Source organism: Panthera onca, chromosome A1 (assembly GCF_046562875.1).
Source record: "Panthera onca isolate mPanOnc1 chromosome A1, mPanOnc1 haplotype 2, whole genome shotgun sequence".
NCBI classification, from domain to species: domain Eukaryota; kingdom Metazoa; phylum Chordata; class Mammalia; order Carnivora; family Felidae; genus Panthera; species Panthera onca.
The window spans coordinates 229,094,549-229,121,641 of record NC_138339.1 but is presented as its reverse complement, the minus strand read 5'-3'; the positions used below and the strand labels follow the sequence as shown (position 1 = coordinate 229,121,641).

At 38.1% G+C, this 27,093-nt stretch overlaps 2 protein-coding genes across 6 annotated transcripts in view; both read right to left on the bottom strand.

Moving 5' to 3' along the window:
• The window catches only part of N4BP2L1 (NEDD4 binding protein 2 like 1), a 35,010-nt gene that overhangs the window by 1,544 nt on the left and 6,373 nt on the right, over positions 1–27,093 (bottom strand). Inside the window, exons 2-5 of one of the 4 annotated variants that reach the window (XM_060637407.3) lie at positions 6,022–6,149; positions 5,647–5,735; positions 3,657–3,733; positions 1,134–2,575 (exon numbers count right to left, since the gene is read on the bottom strand). In XM_060637407.3, the coding sequence (XP_060493390.3) occupies positions 2,317–2,575; positions 3,657–3,733; positions 5,647–5,735; positions 6,022–6,149 (553 nt within the window). In that variant the 3' untranslated portion in view covers positions 1,134–2,316. Of the gene's footprint in view, positions 1–1,133; positions 2,576–3,538; positions 3,608–3,656; positions 3,734–5,646; positions 5,736–6,021; positions 6,150–27,093 lie in introns of those variants that run through there. The other 3 variants (XM_060637408.3, XM_060637410.3, XM_081795400.1) reach the window with 3 other exon arrangements.
• Positions 26,924–27,093, bottom strand: part of N4BP2L2 (NEDD4 binding protein 2 like 2) — an 84,868-nt gene continuing 84,698 nt past the window's right edge. For both annotated transcript variants that reach the window (XM_060637400.3, XM_060637402.2), the window contains one exon: positions 26,924–27,029. The gene's annotated coding sequence lies outside the window, so the exon portion shown is untranslated. The remainder of the gene's footprint in view (positions 27,030–27,093) is intronic.

Genomic DNA, 27,093 nt, shown 5'->3' with positions numbered 1-27,093 from the left:
TGTTTTCAAATCTAATTAGAAACGCATTTCAAAGCCAAGGATAAATCTTTTAAAAAGCAATTTTTTCTTTCATAACTGTGATCCATGATTTTTGGCTCCTCTAAAAATTAACGTAACAATAATCCATTCTGCAGTTCTTTTTAACTCAAGTGTTCTGCCAGTCTTGTTAATACATGATTTAAATTTTGTTCGTAAAACAATTTGGTCTTCCCATCCTAATCATTTTCCAAGTGATCCACTCTCGAACAGGGAATAAAACTGGAGTCTCAGATGAACAAAAAAGAATTAGAAGAATCTAACCTGAACTGCTACTACGTCCTCTATTCCTCCTTACCATTTAGACCACACATTATAGAGAGATCTCATGCACACACTCCTTTTTTACACATTGTAAAAAATATAGGAAGCTATATAAGCAAAATATGAAGCTTAAGTATATGCAGATATTGTCCCCTAAGAAGTGACAATGATTACAAAGTCAAGAATGTACACCATAGGATTAGGGATAATGGTAAAAGCAGTTTGTGTTACTCAGCAATTACTTAACGAGACCCTATCTTGTACGTAAAGCACTATGCCGGCTCTGTGAACCATACAAACGTTAATCATACAAAACTACAGGTTAAAGTTGAGTGTTCAAAAAATTACATAAATCAGGAAACTTGGGAACTGAGAGAAAAAATAAATCACTTCTAGCTGGGACAAAGTTGGCAGCATTTAATCAATTATGTTTATGCTTCCAAACCAAGTATTTCAGGAGTCATCCAGGGGGAAAAAAGAGACAAATAGGGAAATTACTCTCCTGAGCTCTTTAAAAGCTCTGGATCTAAACCTGGGGCCATATCAGAGTGGTTACTCAGACAAGGTGAATAAAAAGCCATAAGATGTCAATAGTGGCAGATATTAAAATGCTAAAGTAATAGCCTTTCCAATGTATGCAGATCAAATAATTTATATAAGCATGTAAAATGCAAGGTTGCTTTTGTCTTTATGTCTCCTATTTACTAAAGAAGACTGGTAAATAAGTTTATGATATAGAAAAACTGGTTCTTAATAGGGTAGAATTCTATGGAATTTAGGCAATTAATTTTTTTATATCATTAAAGCAGTCTAGATTCAATGACAAATTCATATAAAGCAATACCATAGATAATTTTTAATAACCATAAAAGCACCATTATATAGGACACTTAAAATAATATTTCACAGAACATTATAAAGAAGCTGTTGGCCAACAAGAAATAAAGCATACATCCTACGTGATCTTATCTATCATGGTCTCACACCAAATTAATTTGATTCTAACCTGTGGAGACTTGATTTGGAATCATAAATTCAGTATTGGTTTAAGAGGGACATCCCAGAGTTGTGGTAGAACTTTATTGTCTTAAATAATGCCACATAAAACGCCAAGAATGCTCATCTTGCAATGAGCATGACTTTTACGTATCCCTATATGATTTATATCTTGGGATGCTTAATTCTTGTGCTCCCAAACATTTGGGCAGCCAACTGATTATGCACATGTCTAAAAACTGCTTAATTTTTTCCTCTTAAAAACTGGTGTTTTATAAAGTCAGGCTTCTTTAATTTCCACTATTGGCACAACAGCCAAAAAGTTCATCAGGTTTAATCCTATTCGATACAGTGGTAGTTAAAACACAAGATGTGACTTTAAATAATGACACTGGTTTTCCTCAGTAGCTTTTAGAGCTATCAAGAAGAATCCAAAAGACTTTTTAACAATGACACATCACGAGAATAAAGGGATAATTTCCCAAAGAGTCTACTTTGAAGGACGATATTCCCTTAGATGTATGCTCTCTAGCATATGCATTTTAGAGGAAAACCACTCTCATCGTGACAGCCACACATCTCACATTTTTTGGATACACGGCTTATCAAAGTAGCAATGGCACTAACATTTTCCTGTCTCCCACTTCTCCCCCACCTTTCCAACCTTCCTGATGGAGATGGGTTTTCTGGAAAAATAGATTACTTCAGAGGAAGTGGTACTGAAGCTTCTGTATATTGAACTTATGTGACTGGGTACGTTTTCAGGGTTCCGTTTCCAATTGGTTCCCTAGAGAAAGTGACTTTGTTTAATCAAATCAGAATTCCAGCATCAGACCATGCATAGAGGATCACTTTTAACAAGTGCTTGTTGAAAATGAATATAATGACTTCTGAAAAACTTTCAGGTCCGACTATTTACACGGGAATTAGAGCTCTGGCTAAAACTGAACAAAGAATAAATACCAAAAGTTGCGGTAAAAACTGATTTAGGAAAATTGTGAATGCCTGTACGATAGGCCTCTAATATCCATGGTGACAGCCGCCTCTTCTGTTAAAGGAGCTCTCGTTTGTGAAGCCCCCATGAGCCCTCCGGGTGGGAAACTCCGCGCAGGGATTCCAGTATCCTGCGCCGTCGGAAGGTGATGGGTTATTCCTGTCCTGGTTTCTGTTCATTCTGCTTGGCTTTTCCGCATGAAGCACACTGTGAAAGGTAACATCGTGTTCATACCGTTCCTTCATCCGGTGTATTTTTTCTCTTGGGACTCCATGAATGTTCCTTCTACATGGGAAAAAATGCAAACATGTACTTAAGGCAGTATATTCAAAAGGAGTTACAAGTCCTGCGTCATTATATAGATATGCACTCCCTAGTCTCAGGATTTAACTCTCACTAAAGCATAACATCTCTTTAAGGAGTTATCTTTCAGGCTCCACTCCTGTTTTTTTGTGCTGCTCTAAGGCTAAACAACTAGAGTTTCGGAAATGCTTTGTTTTTGGAACTCTCAATTTCATGCTTCAAGGTATAAAAGAACACCATGAGATCTACTTATTATATTTTTGCCTGTTAATCATGCATATATCTATAATCCATTTATGTCAGTCCGAGACACTTCTAGATGCTAATTAAAATAATCTTAAATTCAAGCGGGCCTCAGAATCAACTGGGGATATAGTTCGAAATGCAATTACCAGAGATTCCCACTGTGGCATGGGGCCCATGAACTAGGATTTTAACAATCACCTCAGGCAACTGTGATGGGCGTGGGCCACAGACCGATTTTGGAAGCACTATCTCCTTGTAACTATAGGATAAATCAGTCTTATTCCTAAAAAGTAAATTCTGATCTCACTGGTTTCTTTAAATCATTGACATCATCAAATAACACAGATAGTAAATATCAGAACCCATGCACTCAATCAACAAGTTAGTATTATTTGGACATTTATTGCTTTATAAATTAGAAGCAGCATCTAGACCCTAAGTGAACCACAGACTGTTGAACGTTTAAAGATCTTTATTGAGCCTCAATGCAAAAACGCCACTGACATGTGCAATCCCATGCAGAGAAAAGTGCTTTCAAACGTTCATTAACGAAGAAGCATTTTAGCAGAAAGTTAAATGTGTCCTTTAAAAGGACCAAGTCCAAGCCAAAGTGTAGCGTTTAGCGGTATATTAGAAAACTGACCCAAAACTAAAGTCTTCACATTAATAAATCCAAAGTGATCAATTTCCAAGAATTACCATTTCTGGCCTGAAAACTACCATGTCCATTTCCAGCCTGAAAAGATTCTTTTGTTCGGTCTGAAATACCTGAAAACAGCAGGATACATAATGAGGAACTAGAAAAACAAAGAAGTACCTTGCTAACTCTTGAACGTTGAATTTCCAGCGAGTGTCAGGTTCTCGGAATATAACTTCATAGTTATTTTCAAGTGCCTGATTTTTCAAAAGTACATAAAACATTGAAGACATGGTACGTATGTTTGGGAATGTTTATGCTGCCATTTAACATTTACTACAAATCTTTTCTAAGATTCCTTTTGTTTTACCAGTAATCCAAGGCCTTAGTTTATCTTACAAGTACCGTTGGTTCATTTCCATACTTAGCCACTCTCAGATTATATTATGGTTCCCAATGATAAGTTTTGGTCAATTTTATCTACTATGTAGGAAAATGATAAAGGTTCTTTGGGGACATTTTTAAAAATAGATAGCTGAACTAAGTTTTAAATATCCTGCCCACATGTATGAGAAATGAATTCAGTGGCTTCTCAAAGTCCCTTATAGGATTATCACCGAGTTTTCTTCTGCCAAATGCCTTGTCCCATTCCTCATGCCTCAGTTAGAAAGTGAGGGTGCCCTAGGAACAGAGCTTATGAAATAAAAATGATTTCCCAACACTCTTTACAAACTCTTCCCGCCAAGAAGGGGCTTTCCCCACTATGCAATACAGTCCGGCCCAAAGCACCACGCCCCGTGATCCTTGGGTTTACAGTTTGCATATAAACATCCAAATAATCTTTGCATTCATAAACTGGCTACTCCTTTCTCATCTCAAAATCTGAACTCTGTTGTCACTATCGTTTATTGTGTTACAAAATACAGAATGAAAACAGCTAAGTAAAAAGATTTCCTCTTCATTCTTGAGATTGAGATGGACCCTTCTCATTAGAAAAGGATTCAGATATCCTAGATGGAAAATACCTAATTTCTGGATCTTAGTAATAGCTGTGGGTGGCTTAAAAAGATTGCACATTCCAGATAATAAAAAATAAGATGTCTTTCCTTAAGCCACTCTCCCACTACTCTTGGTTTTGAGTTGTGCCTTAATTAACTTGACTACTCATGTCCCCTTTCATTTCTCTGCCAGGTGGACTCTCGGTCCATGAACTGAAGTAACGACAAAAGTGATGTTCATTCCTTCCTACATTCACCCAAAGTCCCACAGGCTGGGCCTAAATAAACCAGATGGATGTACAGTTAGAGAAAAGCACACCTGCGTGTAAGCTCTCTTGCCCCCGGATTAAAAAGAAGCCATGAATAGATGCCACGAGCCCAGTTTCTTAGAGATACTCACTTTACTGTTAGACAAGTGGGGATTATGTATGACAAAATTAGACTACTCATCTGTCGTCTTCTTGCCCTGTGTGTTTCAGGATCTTTTCTCCTATCTATATGCCCAATAGGGAATGAAAACTTATGACCAGAAAAGGTGAAATATGTCTGAAAACAGATCATAATTTAAAATACAAACATAGTTTTATTCCTCTTACTTTTCTATTCTGACAGTAGAGAGCTGAGTTATCTTTGTTTGTGTATTTATATTTGTATTCTAGTATCTTAATAGGGTTACAGTGTTAACCCTAAATATGTTTTAAAACAAAAAAAAAAAAAAAAAAAAAAAAAGGTCACCCCAGAACTCTCATGTGGCAACACTAAACAGTACTGAAATCCCTGCCTGCCAAAGACCGTGTCCTATCAATATAACCTACAACTCGGCTAGCAGCACTGCCCACCCCAATATTTCTCTGCAAGCTTCAGACGGTGCCCCTGTGTATAGATGTCTCTTCTTTGGAAAGCAAGACAGAAAATCAAGACAGAAAAACCATCAAGAATTCAGACCAATGAGTGTTTACAAATGTACCCTGAGGGGATATTAGCACCTTAGCAAGTTTCAGCCACTGAACAAGAGAGAAACACTAAAATAAAACCTGTTTACCTGCTCTCTGAGAGAACTACTATTAATAAAGATGAGATCATGGCAGATCGGAAAAAGAGGAAAGAACAAATGGTTCAATTTTCTCACAAAATTTCCGGAACTGAAAAATCAGAATGATGCTGTTTCCTACCATGACTGCATAGGGCTTCATTTCCCAGGCGTGGAGGTTGGTATTATCAATAATAATGGGGGATATGCCATTCCTCATTGCTTTTCTGGCTGCAACACAATGTTATATAACAGTGAGCAACATGCAACAATCAGAAGGGCGAGCGTACTCCATATTTTGTTATTTTTATTACAGGATGTCCTCATTACACAACTTTAGTGCCATCTATTTCAGAACCCATTATCAATAATTTTCCTTTTCCTGGAATCTAGGGAGGTTATGCTCTGGCATTCTGTTTGGGGGGAAAAATGGCAGAACTTTTATTACACTCCTTCCATAAAACTTATTCTATGTGCACAATAGGGTTTCCCGGGAATTTGGAAAGGAATTTGTCACCTCTTTTCTGGTTCCATTCATGTGCTTCCTCCAGGAAGTCAGGATTGAACTCATAGGCACCGTCTTCCCTGAAGAAAAAATCATCCGTGCTGAAAATCAGAGCCCTGGGAAAGTCGTGTTGCAATTGTCTAGAAAGTGGGGAAATAAGAGATTACTTTATGACTAGGCACAGTCATTCTAGAAATTATTACCCTCCACCTCTAACATTCAGTGGTTTATAATTATGAGTCCACCAGGTTGTGTGTTGTTGAAATTCAGCGTAAGAAGAGAGATGCTTGCTATTCATAGGAGGCGGGAGAAAACCGAGAGGCGGCTGTGTGTGCAGCACAACTCCTAAAACTCAGAAGTGTGGCCACCACATTGACTTCTGCTGCACCAAATGATTCTAGACACAACTCTGGAGGTTAAGGAGAAGGCATGATGACCACAGTGGTGTACCAGTGCCCCCCACAGACCTGCCCTCGCGTGCCATGCCCCAGTGCCACAGCCCTCCCTTCCCCGAAAGGCTCTCCCCTGTCCTGGGTCCCATCTCCCTGGGGCTCTGTTCTCTGTGAGGACGCATCTGAGAAACTAGTTCTTGCTGAGGTATGATATAGACAAAAGTGATGTGTGTGTGTGTGTGTGTGTGTGTGTGTGTGTGTGTGTGTGTGTATGTGTGCACCACCCCTATTAAGGTAACATTTACATTTCACAGTGACCTAAACCAAATGAAAAACAGCACACCAGGAGAAGGAAAGAGGTAGACCCAGCATTCCCCATGCTTTCTTAAATCTCTATCACACTTCTCTAAATATGAAAATATCACAGAAAAAAGGGAAAACCATCGTGGAGTGTCCCCTTTAAAACAAAAAAAAGGCATACTAAATTCTGCACAAAATCGAAGAGATGTTTCCACTTGAAATCCTTATTCAGACAATTTGGTGGTGGAGGCGGGGGGGGTGCATATTATGGTAGGTAGTAACTGGGTAAATCTCTGAGCCTCCTCTCTCCTCATCTGCACAAATCAAGGATGATTTCACCTATCTTGCTAGGTTATGACACTGAGCTAATGTGCAGAAACAGCAGATGCGTCACCTGACACAATGAGTGTTGGTTTCTTCCCTTTTTCCCTGCAGCACCAAAACAAATTTAACAGGCAAACAGAACATATGACAAAATGGGTACACTCAGAACAAAGAAAAAAAAAGAATAAAAAAGGAGAAAGGTTGGAGGAAAAAAGGTTGGAGAATGACAAGAACAGGAAATGCAAAGAGAAAAGTCGAGCTGTGTAACTGTGTGTGTTTCTTCTCCACGAGAAGAGTTATCTTTAATCAGGAAAGAACAGAATGAGCATAAGGCACCGGAGCCCAGATCATAAATAAGGTCCCGGGTTGTTCTGAAAAGCTTGGGTTCAATTCTTGACTCTACGATATCCCGTCATGTCACCTATCTCTCTAAACTGTTTTCCCGACTGAAAACCACAGATAATAGTCACTACTTATGAAACAGGAGTTTCTAGTAAGGCTCAAATCAGATATGAGAAAACATTTTGCAAATGGTAAGGCACTTTTACAAATGTGAGATACTGTTATTTTACCAATAATTATAACACAGGAGATCAACTTTACCGACCCAAACTGTTTATATGCCACAGTAATAAAATGCATTGGAGTGCATATGTAATCTCGAAATTACTGCGAGTGAATTAGTATTGCAGTGAATGGAAGAGATGAAAAAACCAAAATAAAGCAAATGCCTCAATTTTCAAGAATGAGTGAACACATTCTAGAAACAGTAAATAAACATTTCTGTCAGAATTCTTCAGAAGGCTTGATCACATTTAAAAAGAAAGCAGCACAGGGGCTCCTGGGTGGGGCTCAGTCGGTTGAGCTTCCCACTCTTGACTTCCACTTGGGTCCTGATCTCACGGTTCATGACGAGCCCTGCATGGGGATCTGCGCTGACAGCATGCAGCCTGCTTGGGATTCTCTCTCTCTGCCCCTCTCCAGCCTCTCTCAAAAATAAATAAATAAACTTTAAAAAAAAAGGCAGCATAGGTAGCTGATGGGCTGAGTTGGTAAACAGGGATATTCATTGGACGCCATGTTACATTTTGATTTAAATAGGAATCTGATGGTCTCTTGAGAGCCTTGTGGAAAAACGTAGACAAGAAGTTATAATGTTTTTTAATACCCAGAGGATATTAGATAACTCTCCAACTCATTAAACATTTATTGAGCATTTAATATATGCCAAGTACTGGGTGAAGTGTTAAGGTATGATAATAAAATAAAATAGTTGCTTTCAAGGAATTCACAGCCTAGCCAAGGGGCCAGCTGACCTACAGATGAAGCACAAGAGAAGTCGGGAGCGGGAACAAGATCTGACAGGGAAGCATGAAGGAGATGATATTTGACTTGGATCTTGAGACATGAGAAAATACTGTCGCTTGGGGAACGGGTTAAAAGCACAAGGGGTAAGGGGCGCCTGGGTGGCTCAGTCGGTTAAGTGTCCGACTTCCACTCAGGTCATGATCTCGCAGTTTGTGAGTTCGAGCCCACATCGGGCTCTGTGCTGACAGCTCGGAGCCTGGAGCCTGCTTCGGATTCTGTGTCTCCCCCTCTCTCTGCCCCTCTCCCACTTGCACTCTGTCTCTCTCTGTCTCTCCCTCAAAAATAAACACTAAAAAGCACAAGAGGTAAGAGGAGGAAGCTAATGCTTTAGGGCTTGTTACGAGAAAGGAGCTCTAGGGATAAACAAGAATGAAAACACTAAGGATTAAAAGTGGCAAATCCTATTTGAAGCATTTCTCCACTCTGAATGCTACACAATTTAAAGAGAAATTTGGCAAGCTGGAATATGTCCGCAGAAAAGTGACCAGGTATCAGATGGGCAAAGATCATCAAAAGAATGTGCAGTGTTTAAACTGAGGGCAGGGTGTAGATGGGGGGGGGGGGGGGGGGGGGTGTAGATTTGTATGATCTTCCTGAATAGTCATTCCTTCAGAAACTTGTTTATCTTCACCTGAGTGTTAAATTAGCACCGGCAGGTACAGTAGCATCTGGAACCTGCAGGACAATGAACACTCTCCTAGCTAAACAAAGAACTGATTAAGTAGACAAATCTTGAGATTCCCAAACTTAGGTGGAAAGCAATAAATACCATTCCATCAGCTTCAGCAGTGATCAGGACAATGCATCAGCTCTAGCTTTCTGTATGGTGGTCAGGAGCCTCATGCATTGGGGAAATTGAGAGAATGAAAACAAAAGAAAAGGAAAAAAATAGAAAGACAATTACTTCCACAGAACCTTCAACTCCACAGCTCAAAGTCCCCCCTCAAATTCACTTAAAATGAAAACTATGAGAGAAACTCAGGTACTAATCTTGATTTCACAACTTCTCACTCTTCTGTGTAATTCTTTCTTTAATCATAAACACCCATGGAAACATATTCAGGTGTCTATTAGTCACTCACTCACTGACAAAGTCCAATATTACTATGTAATTTTGAGTTGGACCCCAACTTTCATATGTAAATTTTCCAACATGCAAAAGTAGACAGAATACAATCGTTCCCCCAGTACCCATGACCCAGGGTCAACAATTATCATAGCCAATCTCATTTCATTTGCTTCATACTTCATTTCACCAAATGTCCCATCAGTCCTCCTATTTCCCTGACTGTCTCCTAAATGCATCCCTAGGACTGATTTGTTTGAAGCAAGAGCCAAACAAGATCCACACATTGTATCTGGATGCCAAATCCCTCACATCTCCCTATTCCATCACTTTTCTCTCTCCTTTTTATTTTCACCTGAATTATTCCCCACAATCCCTCATATTTAGAAGATGTTCAAACCTTTAGAAATGAGTTGAAAGAATAATTCAATGAACGCTGCTTACCCTTCATCTACAGTCACCAGTTGTTAACATTTTGCCTCATTTATTTCTCACATATGAATTTTTGATGAACCATTTGAAAATTAAGTTGCAGGCATGACACTTTCTTCCTAAATTCTTTGTCAAGTATCTCCTATGGAACATTCTCCTACATAACTACAATAACATTATCACATCTAGAAAATGGACACTAATTTATAATAGCTAATGTCAATTGAATTTTTAAATTTAAAAATTTTAAATTTCCCTGATGGTCCCAATACTATCTTTCATAGGGTCACGTACTGCATTTGGTTATTATGTTTGTGTCATTTAATCTAGAACTGTCCTTGTGACTTCTTTGGTTTCCCTTTTTGAAGAGTCCAGATCAGTTGGCTTAAGTACACCCCACATTCTATGTTATTTTGATGATTTCCTCACGATTAGATCCAGGTTACACACTTTTAGAAGGAAACTACAGAGGTAACGTTTGTGTACTTCTTTTTGCACGTAATAACAGTTTGTACCGTCGTGTTCAATTTGGTCAGTGGCTTCTAAAAGGGGGTGTCAGCCAGATCTCTCCACCCTAAAGAAACATGGTTTCTCTTGCAATGTATGTAATGGCAGGACAGGGATGGTGGGAGTGGGCGTGAAGCTGTCAGACCCCAGGTAAGGAGCCTGTTGCCCACCAGCCTTTTGCCCAGTGATCTTCACATTCGTTGCTGACCCCGCCTGAACCAAGTATTACATCAGGAACTGCAGAATGTTGATTTTTCTCATTATGTAATTTCTTCTATATTTCCTTTGTGGCATTGTCTTGTAAAGAGGAACTTTCTCTCCCCTTTTAGTAATCTTTAACATCCTTATTCTTTATGATGTTCAAATTGTCCCATATTTGGCCACGAGGTATCCCTTCAAGTTGGCCCCTGTGTCTTATATATGCCCCTTTGTCTATACAACCTTAAAAATACCGCTTTTCCTTTCTAATTAGCAAAGACATACATATTCACTGCAGAATATTTTTAAACAGAAAACTGCAAAAAAGGGGAGGTTTCTATGTTCCCCCATCTAAAAATAATCATTAACATTTTGACCTTCTTTCCAGGAAATAGATAGAAAGATAGGTAGCTGGGTGAGTAGATGAGTCGGTAGGTAGATAGGTGATAGAATTTTGTATCTGATGTTTTGTACATAAAAATAGAAACATAATATAGAGCATACCAAATTTTCACCAAATTTACTTCCAAAGCTATTATTTCCCAACTCATGAAATACAGTTCTATGACATTATTTTTAATGACTATGACACAAATATTGATATGGATATACCATAATTTACTTCACTAATGCCCTACAGTTAGGCATTTATTTTGCCCCCAACTTCTTTGATTATCAGCAAGATTATTTTACGTTTTCTAATTATTTAGAGGTACTCTTTTATGAACTGCATTTTCATGTCCTTAGTTAATAAACGTTATCTGTTTCTTACTGAGTATGTAATCTTTTTAATTTTGTTTATGATAAACTCTGACATAAAAGTCTGAATTTTTAGAAATTTTTCTAGGCACATGTATCCATCTTTTATTTTCTACTTTCTGCTCTTGATGATACATTTACATCAATCTTTCCCACTCCAAGTTTATGTAAATATTCATCTTTGTTCTATTACATTTTATTCCCCAGTTCATCTAAAATTTTATTTTGGTATCATGTATTGGTTAAGCATCTAACTAGATTTTTTTTCCACGTGGAAAACCAGTCATCCCAAATCCATTAACGGAATAATTTGCCAATTCCCCACTGTTTTGAAATACTTTCTTTATATACTAAGTGATAACAAATAATGAGGCCTGTTATTGGACTTTCTATTTTTTCCACTAAGGTTGATGTGTAAATTCTTCATTGTCTTCTTTTCCAGTATCTTTTTTTATTATATTCAGTAGTTGTGAATTTTTCCTCTATACGATTTATATTTTTATCTTCTCATTTTGTTGCAGAGACATTTCTGAACATTACCACATAAAAGGACTTTCTTATGCAAGCTCTACACCTAACATGGGGCTCAAACCGACCCAAGCAGCAAGAGTCACATGCTCTACTGAGCCAGCCAGGCGCCCCAAAGATCTCCGTTTGTAGATGTCTTTGATTCTTCTCATGGTGGGCTAAAATTGGTTGTTCCAATAAATTTTCTTTTCTTTTCAAGAGTGCTGAGTACTAAACAAGGAGCTGACGTATATCATCTCTCCTTAACCTTTATAACAGTCTTATGAAGTAAATATTTTCTCTAGTTTTTAGATAAAGAAACTAAGTGTTCAAGATGTTAAATAACTGGTCCAGGTTTACACAGCTTGGATGCTGTGCTGCCTAAATTTTACCTCAGGTCTACACAGAGTTTTCAGATACCTGGGTGTCAGATACTTTGCCAGCTCTTGTGGATCTAAGAAAGACCTTCTATTGTCTTTACACATCAGCAGTTTGGCTTGATGAGAATTACTGGATTACAGTCCTTTCCCACAGATGTTTATAGTTCACCTATGTTTTAGTTAGAAATGAGTTTAACTGGGGCACCTGGGTGGCTCAATTGTTTGAGCGTCCGACTTCGGCTCAGGTCACGATCTCACGGCAGGTCTGTGAGTTGGAGCCCTGCGTCAGGCTCTGTGCTACCAGGGTCTGGAGCCTGCTTCAGATTCTTGTCTCCCTCTGTCTGCCCCTCCCCTGCTCGCTCGCTTGCTCTCTCTCTCTCAAAAATAAACAAACATTAAAAAAAAGAAAGTGGCACGCTGCCACACCCAACAAAAAGTAACTAAGGAAATTCAGGTAGTTAATTAACAGCTTTTGCAACAGTCTTACCAGGTTATGTCTAAGTACTGGGTTTATATTTTTATCATTTTTGTTCAGGTCGTCAGCTCAGAAATATGTGCTATTATACCTGTAATCGTTGCTTTGGTTATATTTATTATGGTTTTATTTATATTTATTCTCACATTTGTCTTCTATATTACCCTTTGATTTTCTGTATTGTGATTCTATTCACCTCCATCTCTAACAGACTTTAAAAATCCAACATTTTCTTTGGATACTTTTTAAAAAGTAGATCTCATTTAGCTCGTTTTTAATTTTTTTCTGCTTCCTTGCCAACTCCCTTCATGTCTCATACCTATTATTATTTTTGTATCTCACACCATGAAGAGAAATTTTCAAGAAAAAACAAACTTTAAATATATAGAAAAGGAAAAAATAATAATATAACAAGTATCTGTATACATACCATCTGGAGCTGATAATTGTTAACATTTTCTTGTATTTGTTTTGTTGGCTTAAAATTCAGCTAACCTCCCTGCCCTTAACTCTGGCATTCCCAAACACCTTTACTCTATTTCTCTTTTCTCTTTTCCAGAGAACTTATCAACTCCTAACATAATATCCAGTTTCCCTATACTTTACATCTGCTTCCCTACCTGTGGCATACAAGGTCCATGAGGGCACAATCTTTGTTTTGTTTTCAGTAATTATTCTCAGGTACCTAGGAGACTGCCCAAAATATAGTAGGCACTCAATAAATATTTGTTGAACGAGTAAATGAAGGGAAAGTGTATTTTTTATATCTATTCATGTTTATATACAGACTTAATCCATTCCTTTTAACTGCTATGTAGTTATCAGCAAACGTAGCTAACATTTTACTGTGTTCCAACACTATTCTCGTGGCTTTACATTTCTCATATAATGCTCAAATAGACCTGTGAGATAAGTCCTGTATTGTTAGTAACCCCTATGCTACAGATGAAGCAACTGAGACCAGTGAGTGGATACAAAATCAAGGTACAGAAATTGGTTGTGTTTCAGGGCACCTGGGTGGCTCAATCGGTTAAGTGTCCCACTCTTTTTTTTTTTTTTTCCTTTTTTTTTTATTTTTTTTTTTATTTTTTTTTTCAACATTTTTTATTTATTTTTGGGACAGAGAGAGACAGAGCATGAACGGGGGAGGGGCAGAGAGAGAGGGAGACACAGAATCAGAAACAGGCTCCAGGCTCCGAGCCATCAGCCCAGAGCCTGACGCGGGGCTCGAACTCACGGACCGCGAGATCGTGACCTGGCTGAAGTCGGACGCTTAACCGACTGCGCCACCCAGGCGCCCCAAGTGTCCCACTCTTTATTTCGGTTCAGGTCATGATCTCAGGGGTCCTGAGATTAAACCCCATGTTGGCTCCACCCTGGGCCTGGAGACTGGAGCCTGGCTAAGATTCTCTCTCCCTTTCCCTCTGCCCCTCCCGACTTGCACATGCACTCTCTCTCAAATAAAAGAAGTAAATAAATAAATAACATTGGTTGTTTCTATATAGTAATAACAAAACATCTGAAAAAGAAATAAAGAAAACAATCCTGTTCACAATAGTGTTACAAACAATAAAATATTCGGGAGTAAATTTAACCAAGAAGGTTAAAGATCTAACAATAAAAGACATAAAACATGGCATCAAAAACATAAAACATGGGTGGGGGGAGTTAAAAAAAAATGTAATGCTTTTATTTCATTTTTTTTAATTCCAAGATTTTATTTAAATTCAAGTTTGTTAACATATAGTGTGGTATTGGTTTCAGGAGTGGAATTTAGTGATTCATCACTTATATACCACACCCAGTGCTCATCCAAAAAAGTGCCTTCCTTAAAAGTGCCCATCACCTATGTAGCCCATCCCCCCACCCAACTTTCCTCCAGCAACCCTCAGTTTGTTCTCTTAAGAGTCTCTTAAGGTTTGCCTCCCTCTCTGTTTTTATCTTATTTTATTTTTCCTTCCCTTCCCCTATGTTCATCTGTTTTGTTTCTTAAATTCCACATATGAATGAAATCATATGGTATTTATCGTTCTCTGACTGACTTATTTTGCTTAGCATAATACACTCTAGTTCCATCCACATCATTGCAAATGGCAAGATTTAATCTTTTTTGATGGCTGAGTAATATTCCAGTGTGTGTGTGTGTGTGTGTGTGTGTGCGCACACACACACACACACACACCCCACTTTGTCTTTATCCATTCATCAGTCGATGGACATTTGGATCTTCCCCCTTTTTTTTTTTTTGAGAGAGAGGGGGTGGTGAGTGCCTGCATGCAAGCAGAGTAGGGGCAGAGAGAGAGGGAGAGAAAGAATCTTAAGCAGGCTCCATGCCCAGCACACAATCCCAAGAGCATGAGATCATGATCTGAGCCAAAATCAAGAGTTGGACATTTAACTGACTAAGCCACCCAGGCACCCCTGGGCTTTTTACGTCATTTAGCTATTGTTGAAGTGCTGCTATAAACATTGTATTTGCCCTCAGTATTTTTGTATCCTTTCAATAAATACCTAGTAGTGTAGTTGATGGGTTGTAGATTAGCTCTATCTTTAACTTTCTAAGGAAACTCCAAGCTGTTTTCCAAGTGGCTGTACCAGTTTGCATTCCCACCAACAGTGTAAGAGGGTTCCCTTTCTGTGCATCCTCGCCAACATCTGTTGTTACCTAAGTTGTTAATTTAGCCATTCTGACAGGTGCAAGGTGATATCTCATTGTAGTTTTGATATTATTTCCCTGATGGTGAGTAATGATGAGCATTTTTTCATGTGTCGGTCAGCCATTTGTATGTCTTCTTTGGAGAAACGTCTGTTTCTGTTTTCTGACCATTTCTTAGCTGGATTATTTATTTTTGGGGTGTTGAGTTTGATAAATTCTTTATAGATTTTAGGTATTAGCCCTTTATCGGATATGTCATTTGCAAATATCATCTCCATTCTGTGTAGGTTTCCTTTTAGTTTGGTTGATTGTTTCCTTCACTGTACAGAAGCTTTTTATCTTGATGTAGTCCCAACAGTTCATTTTGCTTTTGTTTCCCCTGCCTTCAGAGACCTATCTAGTAAGAAGTTGCTAAAGGTCAAAGAGTTGCTGCCTGTGTTCTCCTCTAGGATTTTGATGGCTTCCTGTCTTACATTGAGGTCTTTCATCCATTTTGAGTTTATTTTTGTATATGGTATAAGTGGTCCAGTTTCATTTTTCTGCATGTCACTGTCCAGTTTTCCCAACACCATTTGCTGAAGAGACTGTCTTTTTTCCATTGTATATTCTTTCCTCCTTTGTCAAAGATGAGTTGACCATATACTTGTTCTATTTCTGGGTTCTCTATTTTGTTCCATTGGTATGTGTCTGTTTTTATGCCGGTACCATACTGTCTTGATGATTACAGCTTTGTAATACAGCTGAATTGTGATTTGTGTCCAGAATTGTGATGCCTCCCACTTTGCTTGGCTTTTTCAACATTACTTTGGCTCATCAGGGTCTTTTCTGGTTTCATACAAATTTTAGAATTGTTTGTGCTAGCTCTGTGAAAAGTCCTGGTGTTGACAGGGATTGCAAGATTTCTACACAGATTGCTTTGGATAGTATAGACATTTGAACAATATCTGTTCTTCCAATCCATGAACATGCAATGTTTTTCCATTTCTTTGTGTCTTCAATTTCTTTCATAGGTGTTCTATAATTTTCAGAGTACAGATCTTTTGCCGCTTTTGTTAGGTTTATTCCTAGGTATCTTATGGTTTTTGGTGCAATTGTAAATGGGCTTGATTCCTTGATTTCTCTTTGTGCTGCTTCGTCAATGGTGTATAGAAATGCAACAGATTTCTGTACATTGATTTTATATCCTGTGACTTCACTGAATTCATGTATCAGTTCTAGCAATTTTCTGATGGGAGTCTTTCAAGTTTTCCATGTAGAGTATCATGTCATCTGCAAAGAGGGGAAGTTTGACTTCTTCCTTGCCTATTTGGTTGCCTTTTCTTTTTGTTGTCTGGTTGCTGAGGCTGGGACTTCCAACACTATGTTGAACAATAGTGGTGAGAGTGGACATTCCTGTTGTGTTCATGACCTTAGGGGAAAGTTCTCTGTTTTTCCCCATGGAGGATGATATTAGCTGTGGGTCTTTTCTATATAGCTATTATGATGTTGAGGTATGTTCCTTCTTATCCCTACCTTTTTGAATGTTTTTATCAAGAAAGTGCTGTATTTTGTCAAATGCTTTTTATGTATCTATTGAGGGAATCATATAGTTCTTATCCTTTCTTTAATTAATGTGGTGTATCACATTGATTGATTTGCAGATTTTGAACCACCCCTGCATCCCAGGAATAAATCCCACTTGATTGTGGTGAATAATCCTTTTAATGTATTGTTGGATTTGATTCGCTAGTATCTTGTTGAGAATTTTTGCATCCATATTCATCAGAGATATGGGTCTGCAGTTCTTTTTTTGAGGTCTTTGGTTTTAGAATCGAGGTAATACTGGCTTCATAGAATGAGTTTGGAAGTATTCTTTCCATTTTGTTTTTTTTGAACAGTTTCAAAAGAATAGGTATTAACTCTTCTCTAAATGTTTGGTATAATTCCCTTGGGAAGCCATCTGGCCCTGGACTTATTTGTTGGGAGATTTTTGATTACTGATCCAATTTCTTTACTGGCTATGGGTCTGCTCAAATTTTCTATTTTTTCCTGTTGCAGTTTTGGTAGTTTATATGTTTCTCAGAATTTATCCATTTCTTCCAGACTGCCCAATTTGTTGGCATATAATTGTTCATAGTATTCTCTTATAATTGTTTGTATTTCTGTGGTGTTGGTTGTGATCTCTCCTCTTTCATTCGTGATTTTGTTTATTTGGGTCTTTTTTCTTTCCTGTTTGATAAGTCTGGCTAGGAGTTTATCAGTAAAGTCCAAAGCCAGCAGAAGAAGGGAAATAATAAAGATTAGAGCAGAAATAAATGACATAGAATAAAATAGAAAATGTAGTGTTTTTAGAATGTGTTAGAACTTAAGTGATTATCATCTGAAAAATAAATCCATATATATATATAGACCTATATATATAGGTCTACATATAAGAACCCCATCATAACCACAAATAAAAAACCTACAATAGAAACATAAAAAAATGAAGAGAAAGGCCCCAAAACACTAAAGAAAACCATCAAACAACAAGAGACCAAGAGAAGAAACAGAGAACACAAAAACAACCAGAAAAAAAAAAATGTAAATGGCAGTTAAGTACATACCTACCAATAATTACTTTAAATGGGCTAAATGCTCCAATAAAATTACATAGGGTGGCTGAGTGGATTTTTGAAAAATCTATAGGGGGAGCCCAGGTGGCTCAGCTGGTTGAGCGTCTGGCTCTTGATTTCAGCTCAGGTCATGATCTCCCAGTTTTGGGATTGAACTCCTCATCAGACTCTGTACTGACAGCGTGGAGCCCGCTTGGGATTCTCTCTCTCCCTTTCTCTCCGCCCCTCCCCTGCTCACAGAAGCGCCTTCACTCGCTCTCACACTCTCTCTCTCTGAAAATATTTTATAACATATCTAGGGGCTCCTGGGTGGCTCAGCTGGTTAAGCATCTGACTTGGCCTCAGGTCATCATCTTGCAGTCCATGCATTCAAGCCCCATGTCAGGCACTGTGCTGACAGCTCAGAGCCTGGAACCTGCTTCAGATTCTGTGTATCCTTCTCTCTCTGCCCTTCCCCCACTCACACTCTTTCTCTCAAAAATAAACATTAAAAAATATTTATAAAACTATATGCTGGGGGAGCCTGGGTGGCTCAGTCGGTTAAGCGGCCGACTTCGGCTCAGGTCATGATCTCGCGGTCCGTGAGTTCGAGCCCCACATCGGCTCTGTGCTGACAGCTCGGAGCCTGGAGCCTGTTTCAGATTCTGTGTCTCCCTCTCTCTGACCCTCCCCCGTTCATGCTCTGTCTCTCTCTGTCTCAAAAAAAATAAATAAACGTTAAAAAAAAAAAAAGGACTTAAAAAAAAAAAACAACTATATGCTGCCTACAAGAGACTCACTTTAGCTCTAATGACACACAGACTGAAAATGAAGAGATGGAAAAAGACATTCCATGCCAAGGGAAAAGAAAAGAAAGTTGGAATAGCAATACTCATATCAAATAAAACCAACTTTGAAACAAAGACTGTAACAAAAGATAAAGAAAAGACATTATATAATGATAGAGGTGTCAATCCAAGAAGAAAACAGAACTTTCATAAATATTTATGCATCAAAATAAATACAGGCGCCTAGAGGCTCCTGGGTGGCTCAGTCAATTAAGCACCCAACTTCGGTTCAAGTCATGATCTCACAGATCCTGAGTTTGAACCCCCATGGGACTCTGCTTACAGCTCAGAGCCTGCTTTGGATTCTCTGTCTCCCTCTTTCTCTGCCCCTCCCCCACTTGTGCTCACTCTCTAACTTTCTCTCTCTCTCAAAAATAAATAAGTAAACATTTTTAAAAAATAGGACCTAAATAGATAAAGCAAATATTTACAGACAAAAAGGGAAAAACTGGCAGTGATACAATAATACTGGGGACTTTAATGCCCCACTTACATCAATGAATAGATCATCCACATAGAAAATCAATAAAGAAACATTGGCCTTAAACAACACATCAGACCAGATGGGTTTAATATACAGAACATTGCATCCAAAAACTGCAGAATATACATTCTCTTCAAGTGTGCATGGGACACTCTCATAGATATATCATATGTTAGGCCACAAAACAAGTCTCAATAAATTCAAGAAGACTTAAGTCATATCAAGCATCTTTTCTGATAACAACGGTATGAAGTTAGAAATCAATTAAGAGAAGAAAACTGGAAAAAAACACAAACATTTGGAGACTAAACAGCATGCCACTAACCAAGCAATGGGTCAATGAATACATCAATAAGAAAATCAAAAAATACCTTGAGACAAATTAAAATGGAAATACAACTTTCCAAATCTATGGGATACAGCAATAGCTGTTCTAAGAGGGACATTCATAGCAATACAGACATATTTCAAGAAATAAGAAAAATCCCAGATAAACAATCTAAATTTACACCTAAAGGAACTAGAAAAAGAAGAAAAGAACAAGACCCAAAGTTAGTAGTAGAAGCAAGGAAATAATTAAGCTCAGAGTAGAGATAAATGAAATAGAGACTAAAAAGGATAATAGAAAAGATCAATGAAAGTAATAGCGGGTTCTTTGAAAAGATACACAAAATCAATAAACTTCATCAAGAAAAAAAGATTTATCAGACTCCTCCAGAAAACAAGAGAAAGGACCCAAATTAATAAAATAAGATACTAAAGAGAAGTTACAACCAACATCACAGAACTACAAAGAGTTATAAGAGACTATCACAAATAATTACATGCCAACAAACTGGACAACCTAGAAGAAATGGACAAATTCATAGAAACACACAACCTTCCAAAACTGAATCAGGAAGAAACAGAAAATCTGAATAGACCAATTACAAGTTATGAAAATGAATCAGTAATTTAAAAACTCCCAAAAAACAAAATTCCAGACCAGCTTCACAGGTGAATTTTACCAAACACTTAAAGAAGAGTTAGTGTTTATCCTTCTCAAATTGTTCCAAAAATTAAAGAGGAAGTAACAATTCCAAACTCATTTTATCCTGATAGCAAAATCAGACAAAGACACCACAAAAGAAAGAAAATCTCAGGCCAGCATCCCTGATGAACATAGATGCAAAAATCCTCAACAAAATATTAGCAAACCACATTTGACAATATGTTAAAAAGATCAAACACTATGGTCAAGTGGGATTTATTCCAGGGATGCAAGGATGGGACACCATCGGCAAATCAATCAACGTGATATGCCACATTAACAAAGTAAAGAATAAAAATCATATGAGCATCTAATTAGAGAATAAGCTAACTTATTAGTTACAGAATAAGCACTTGACGAAATTCAACATCCATTTTTATCCTCCTTGCCGCTAGGCACCATGATAGCTAGCCTGTGTGGCCCAAGCAAGGTCTTCCAGCCATTAGGCTGGGCAGCCCTCCTTGGGGTCCCAGACATGAGGCCAAGAACACAGCTGAAAGTGGAGGCCTGGTATGTGGATCCTGGAGGGAGACCGTAGGATGAGATGGTCCAGGCCCCAGGGGGGATGGGAAGAACCTGCAGCAGGAGGGCCAAACTGTAGGTGGCCCTTGTCTCACTCCAGTGCTTGCCTTGGGTTGTACCTTCAACATCCATTTATAATTAAAAACTTCCAAAAAGGAACATAATACCTCAACATAATAAAGGCCATATATGATAAAACTACAGCATGATAAACATCATGCTCAATGGTGAAAAGCTAAATGCTTTCCCTCTAAGATCAGGAACAAGTTCTTGCCCCTCTTGCCACTTTCATTCAACAGAGTGCTGGAACCCCTAGCTACAGCAATCAGATAAGAAAAATAAAATGCTTGATTCAAAATGTTAAGGAAGAAGTAAAACTCACTATTTACAGATGACATGATACTATATAAAGAAAACCCTAAAAACTCCACCAGAAAAAACTATCCGAATAAACGAATTCAGTAAAGTTCCAAAATACAAAACACGCAGAATTGGTTACATTTGTATATACTAATAATGAGCTATCAGAAAGAAAAATGAAGAAAACAATCTTATTTACAACTTCATCAAAAAGAATAAAATACCTGGGGATAAATTTAACATAGTAGGTTAAAGACCGGTACTCTGAAAACTGTAAAAAGATTTTATTGATGAAAGAAATTGAAGACAACACAAATAATGGAAAGATACAATGTGATCATGGGTTGGAAGAGTTAATATTGTCAAAATGTCTATACTACCCAAAGCGATCACAGATTCAATACAATCCCCATCAAAATACCAATAGTATTTTTCACAGAACTAGAACAAATGATATTAAAATTTGTATGGAACACCAAAAGACCCCAAATAGCCAAAGCAATCTTAAGAAGGAAAAACAAAGCTGGAGGTATTATTCTCCCTGATTTCAAGCTACACTACAAAGCTATATTAATCAAAACAATATATTACCGGCACAAAACAGACACATAGATCAATGAAATATAATAGAGAGCCCAGAAATAAACCCACATTTGTATAACCAATTAATCTATAACAAAGGAGGCAAGATATACAATGGAGAAAAGACAGTCTCTTCAATAAATGATGCTGGAAAAACTGGACACCATATGCAAAAGAATGAAACTGGACTATTTTCTTACACCATACATAAACTCAAGGTGGATTAAAGACTTGAATGTAACACCTGAAATCATAAAACTCCAAAAAGAAAATACAGGCAGTAAGCTCTTTGACATCATTCTTAGTAATATTTTTTTGGACTCGTGTCCTTAGGCAAGGGCAACAAAAGCTGTACCAAACAAATGTAATTACATCAAACTAAAAATCTTTTGCACATTGAGGGAAACCATCAACAAAATAAAAAGGCAAATCTACTGAATGGGAGAAGGTATTTGCAAGTCATACATCCAGTAAGAGGTTAATATCCAAAATGTATAAAGAGAATTTATCCAAGGGATACAGGAGTACTGATGCATAGGGGCACTTGTACCCCAATGTTTATAGCAGCACTCTCAACAATAGCCAAATGATGGAAAGAGCCTAAATGTCCATCAACTGATGAAGGGATAAAGAAATTGTGGTTTATATACACAATGGAATACTACGTGGCAATGAGAAAAAATGAAATATGGCCTTTTGTAGCAACGTGGATGGAACTGGAGAGTGTGATGCTAAGTGAAATAAGCCATACAGAGAAAGACAGATACCATATGGTTTCACTCTTATGTGGATCCTGAGAAAAGTAACAGAAACCCATGGGGGAGGGGAAGGAAAAAAAAAAAAAAAAAGAGGTTAGAGTGGGAGAGAGCCAAAGCATAAGAGACTGTTAAAAACTGAGAACAAACTGAGGGTTGATGGGGGGTGGGAGGGAGGGGAGGGTGGGTGATGGGTATTGAGGAGGGCACCTTTTGGGATGAGCACTGGGTGTTGTATGGAAACCAATTTGACAGTAAATTTCATATATTAAAAAATAAAAAATAAAAATAAATAAATAAAAAAATAAGTTATCAATACTTTGGCAACTTGGATATAATAAGATATAATGAAAGATAAATTTAAAATTATTCCCCAAAGCTGTGAACATTTACAGAGTTGAAATAAATAATTTGCTTTGAACAAAAATAAAAAAAAAATGTATAAAGAACTTACACAACTTATTATTAAAAAAAAAATCTCATTTAAAAATGGGCAGAGGACTTGAATAGACTGTTCTCCAAAGAAGACCTACACTAACATGAAACAGGTGAAACATGAAAGGTGCTCAACATCACTAATAATCAGGGAAATGTAAATAAAACCATAATGAGATATCACCACACACCAGGCATAATGGCCATTATCACAAAGAAATCAAAGATTTTTATTTTTTTAGTAAGATAAGGATGTGGATAAAAGGACCCTCAGACACTGCTGGTGGGATTTTAAGTTGGTGCAGCCACTGTGAAAAATAGTATGGAGGTTCTTCAAAAAATTAAAAATAGAACTACCATATGATCCAGCCATTCCACTTCTGGAAGAAAACAAAAACACCAATTTGAAGAGATATATGCATCCCCATGTTCACTGCAGCATTTTTCACAATAGACAAAATATGAAACCAGCCTAAGCGTCCATAACCAGATGAATGTATAATGAAGATGTGGTGTATATATGAAATATTAGCCATAAAAAGAATAAAATCTTCCCATTTGTGACAACATGGATGGACCTAGAGGCTATAACGCTAAGTGAAATAAGTCAGACAGAGAAAGACAAATACAAAAATGATTTCACTTATATGTGGAATCTAAACAACAAATGTCATATGTCAACGATATCTCATTAAAACTGGAAAAAAACAAAGACCCTTGAGTGCTACAGCTAGATTAAAACCTAGACTTCCGGCCCCAGAGCTGCACACTAAACCACTACGCGTGAGTGCTATAAAACAAACAAACCACATTCATTTATCCTTTTCTCTAGTGACATTTAGGTTGTTTGCAGTTTTCCTTACTATGAACAAGTTTCAATGAACATCATTGTGCCTATCTCCCTTCGCATGCATATGTTGAATGTTTCCTGAGGCTATATACATCAAGAGGAGTAGCTATGGGATCCTTTTTTGTTTTTTGAAAGAACAGAGCAGGTGTTGTTTAAAAGTTTCTTCCTTTCAGAAAAATGTTTTTCTCTGATAGAATATATGTTCCATGAAGGCAGGAATGTTTTGTTCACTGCTGTATTCTAAGCAAATAGAAGAATGTCAAGCACATGAGACATACTCAATAAACACCTGCTGAAGGTATGAATGGTTCTGGAATATTAAGCTCTATTTCCTTAATTATGCAAACTCATTTTATATAGCCCCAAACTGTATGAGGAGAATTTCTAGTTACTCATCTTTGTACATTGAGAATTTTACCTAACCCTTGGGTTTACCCCCAAAGGGGACTGGAAGAGAGGATTCTTCTTGGATCCCAGTACTTCCTCTGATGTTACTGGTATTCTTTTCAAGGATTTTATTTCTTTTTTAATGTTTATTTTTTTATTTTCAGAGAGAGAGAGAGCGAGCAGGGGAGGCACAGAAAGAGAGGGAGAATCCCATGCAGGCTCTGTGCTGTCAGTTTCCCAGGAACTGTGAAATAATGACCTATGCTGAAACCAAGAGTAAGACGCTCGACCATCTGAGCCAGCCAGGTGCTCCCTCCTCAAGGGCTTTAAACTGGGAAGTAAGGAACAAGTTCTATGACCCAACACCCTGAAGAGAATGGGGAAGGAACCACGGCTGTTAATGACTTGGGACAGTCTCCCCTGAGGCCTGGTGTGGCTTGACCTTGTTGGTGCTTCCAAACACCATGTCAAAGCTGAACCTTGCCCTATTGTAAAGAGTTGGAAAGATGCAACTCAATCACTGCCAGCCCCATGGATACCACCAAGCCACCATGGCTAAGGAGACTGCAGCAAGGAGTTCCCAGTCTGTCCTACTGCTCCCTCTTGCTCTTACCCCTCGTGCCTCCAAAGGAGGGCATGTGAATGTCTACCAGACTCCCAGATAGCCCTCAAGGGCCAGTGCATCCCACTCCACTCTACCTATGAGAACTTCCTTTTTTTGTATGTGAACAACTCCCTTCTGTAGAATCTAGCAATGGTACAGGTGTCCCCATGTTTCTATTGTTGGTCACTTCAGCCATGCTCAGAATAGGAGGAATCAGAAGCACACCTACCTCAGTGTTAACTTGTTTTTTGCTGTGCTTTCCCAAGATGTCCTAAGTCAGTTATAGACAACAGAACAGTGGTTGAACGGAAAACCGTTGGCTGCTGCTTCTCTGTGAAAGCAGCTGCATCTTTGATTCTAATTTTTAAACCCCTTTTTAGTGTGACTCCTGGGTGGTGAAGGTGGCACATCCAACATCTTCACGTGTAAAACACAGGAAGGATTTTCTTGTGTACCTATGGAAGAGGACTTTGGAACGGATGGCTGTACCTGTGCTTTGTTTCTCTCATCTATTCTCCACAGCCCATTCATTCTTTTACACCTCGCTTTGTGTGAATAATCTCCTTTTCACTTTTGTGCTTTACTCGAGTCCCATGCTGACAACTGAGCTGGCAACTGTTAGGAAGCTTCTGGCACTGACAAATCCATCAAATATTTAGTGACGTAGGCCTACTAGATGCCAGACCTTCCCTCAGAAGCTGAAGAAAAAATATTTCCTGATATCAAGGAGCTCACAACACATCTCACAAAGCTACCTTCTAGTAAAATAAATAGATAATAAATAAGTAACCATATGTCGGGGGGTGCTAGTGTAAGGGAGAAAAGGAAGTCAAAGTACAGGGCAAAGAATGCTGGAGAGGTGCTACTTTCGAGAGCAGAGAAAGCCCCTCTTAAAATATCCTTAAAAAGTGTGAAAAAGAACATTGAAATATCCTCGCTATACAATCACGCCTCAACAGGATTCCCTAGTAACTATGAAAAGCAGATGTATGTGTGTTTGTTCATGAACATCCCTAGTAGGTAAGACCACTTTGTGTATTACAAAATCTGGAATCTCAGGACCAAGTGCATGATTCTCTGATTCTAATTTCCTCGCTTATAAAATGAAATCAACCATATCGTAGGGTTATTGTAAAGATCCAATAAGCCAGCGTCTATAAACTGCCAAGCATACAGTTAGCACTCAATAAATGTATACTTTCTTTCCTTTCTCCCTTCTCTTTTCCCGGCTCTTACCTTGATAAAACCAGATAGCCTTCTCCCTAAGTCATACACATGATGCCATAGAGATCCTTATGAAGGAACAATCAGAAATTAGGTCAGTTTTTCCTTATTGTACAATGTCCTCAATCCATAGAGCCTAGGTCTCTTTAGATAATTTGGAGTGAAAACAAACAATTCCTTATTGGGTTCCTCTAGAGTCTGAATGGGCCTAGAATGGTGCCATTAAATAGAGAAGAGTTCATTGAAATGCCAAGAGGGAACTAAGTCACTAGATTGAATTACAAATGTCTTATCCTGTGAGTAGATGAGGAAGGGGCTTCAGACCCTCAGGGGGTTGGATATTGACTACATCTCTCTCCAACATACCATAATCAGGATAAATATGAGTACTTATTAAAAAATCTAAATCATCCCCTCCCATTGTCCCAGTGGTACCACATTAATAAAGAAAATTAATTCCCTGGTATTATTTATAGCCAAAGAAATATATCATCAATAATGACAAATAATAAAAGGTGACTTTCTTACTCTAAGAGTTAATCCAGGTAAACTTAGCCCTTTTAATAGACCATGTAAGCGTTTTTTAATTAAACAACAAATTCAAAACCAACTTCATTAGTCTCTCACGAGGTCACTCCCAGTGGCCTCTTCCTTTGGTGCAGAAGTAAAAGCTCTGCACTAGAAATAGGAAGTCATCCCTGTGACCCTGATCAAGATGTCTAACTTCTCAGTGTCTTAGGCTTGGATTAGATTAAGGGAACATCTTGTGCATGTCTGAGATCTTCCTATGAACACATTCTTCCCCTTTCATTTCTTCCTCTATTTCTACTGCTTCTCTAGTCATAAACCACACCTGCAATATTATCTTGGTCCAATTCAGCAGCGTGTTCTTCTACTTTCCCAATGGCTCCGGGACTACGATGGTGGAGAATCTCCTGTATAGCTGGGCAGCCTTTCCACCAAGTAATTATAAACACATAGCGCACTGTATATTCTTCCTCCCTGTGAAACATTTAAAGCATAGTCCTTATTCATATTCATAGTCCTTATAGTCCTTATAGTCTAT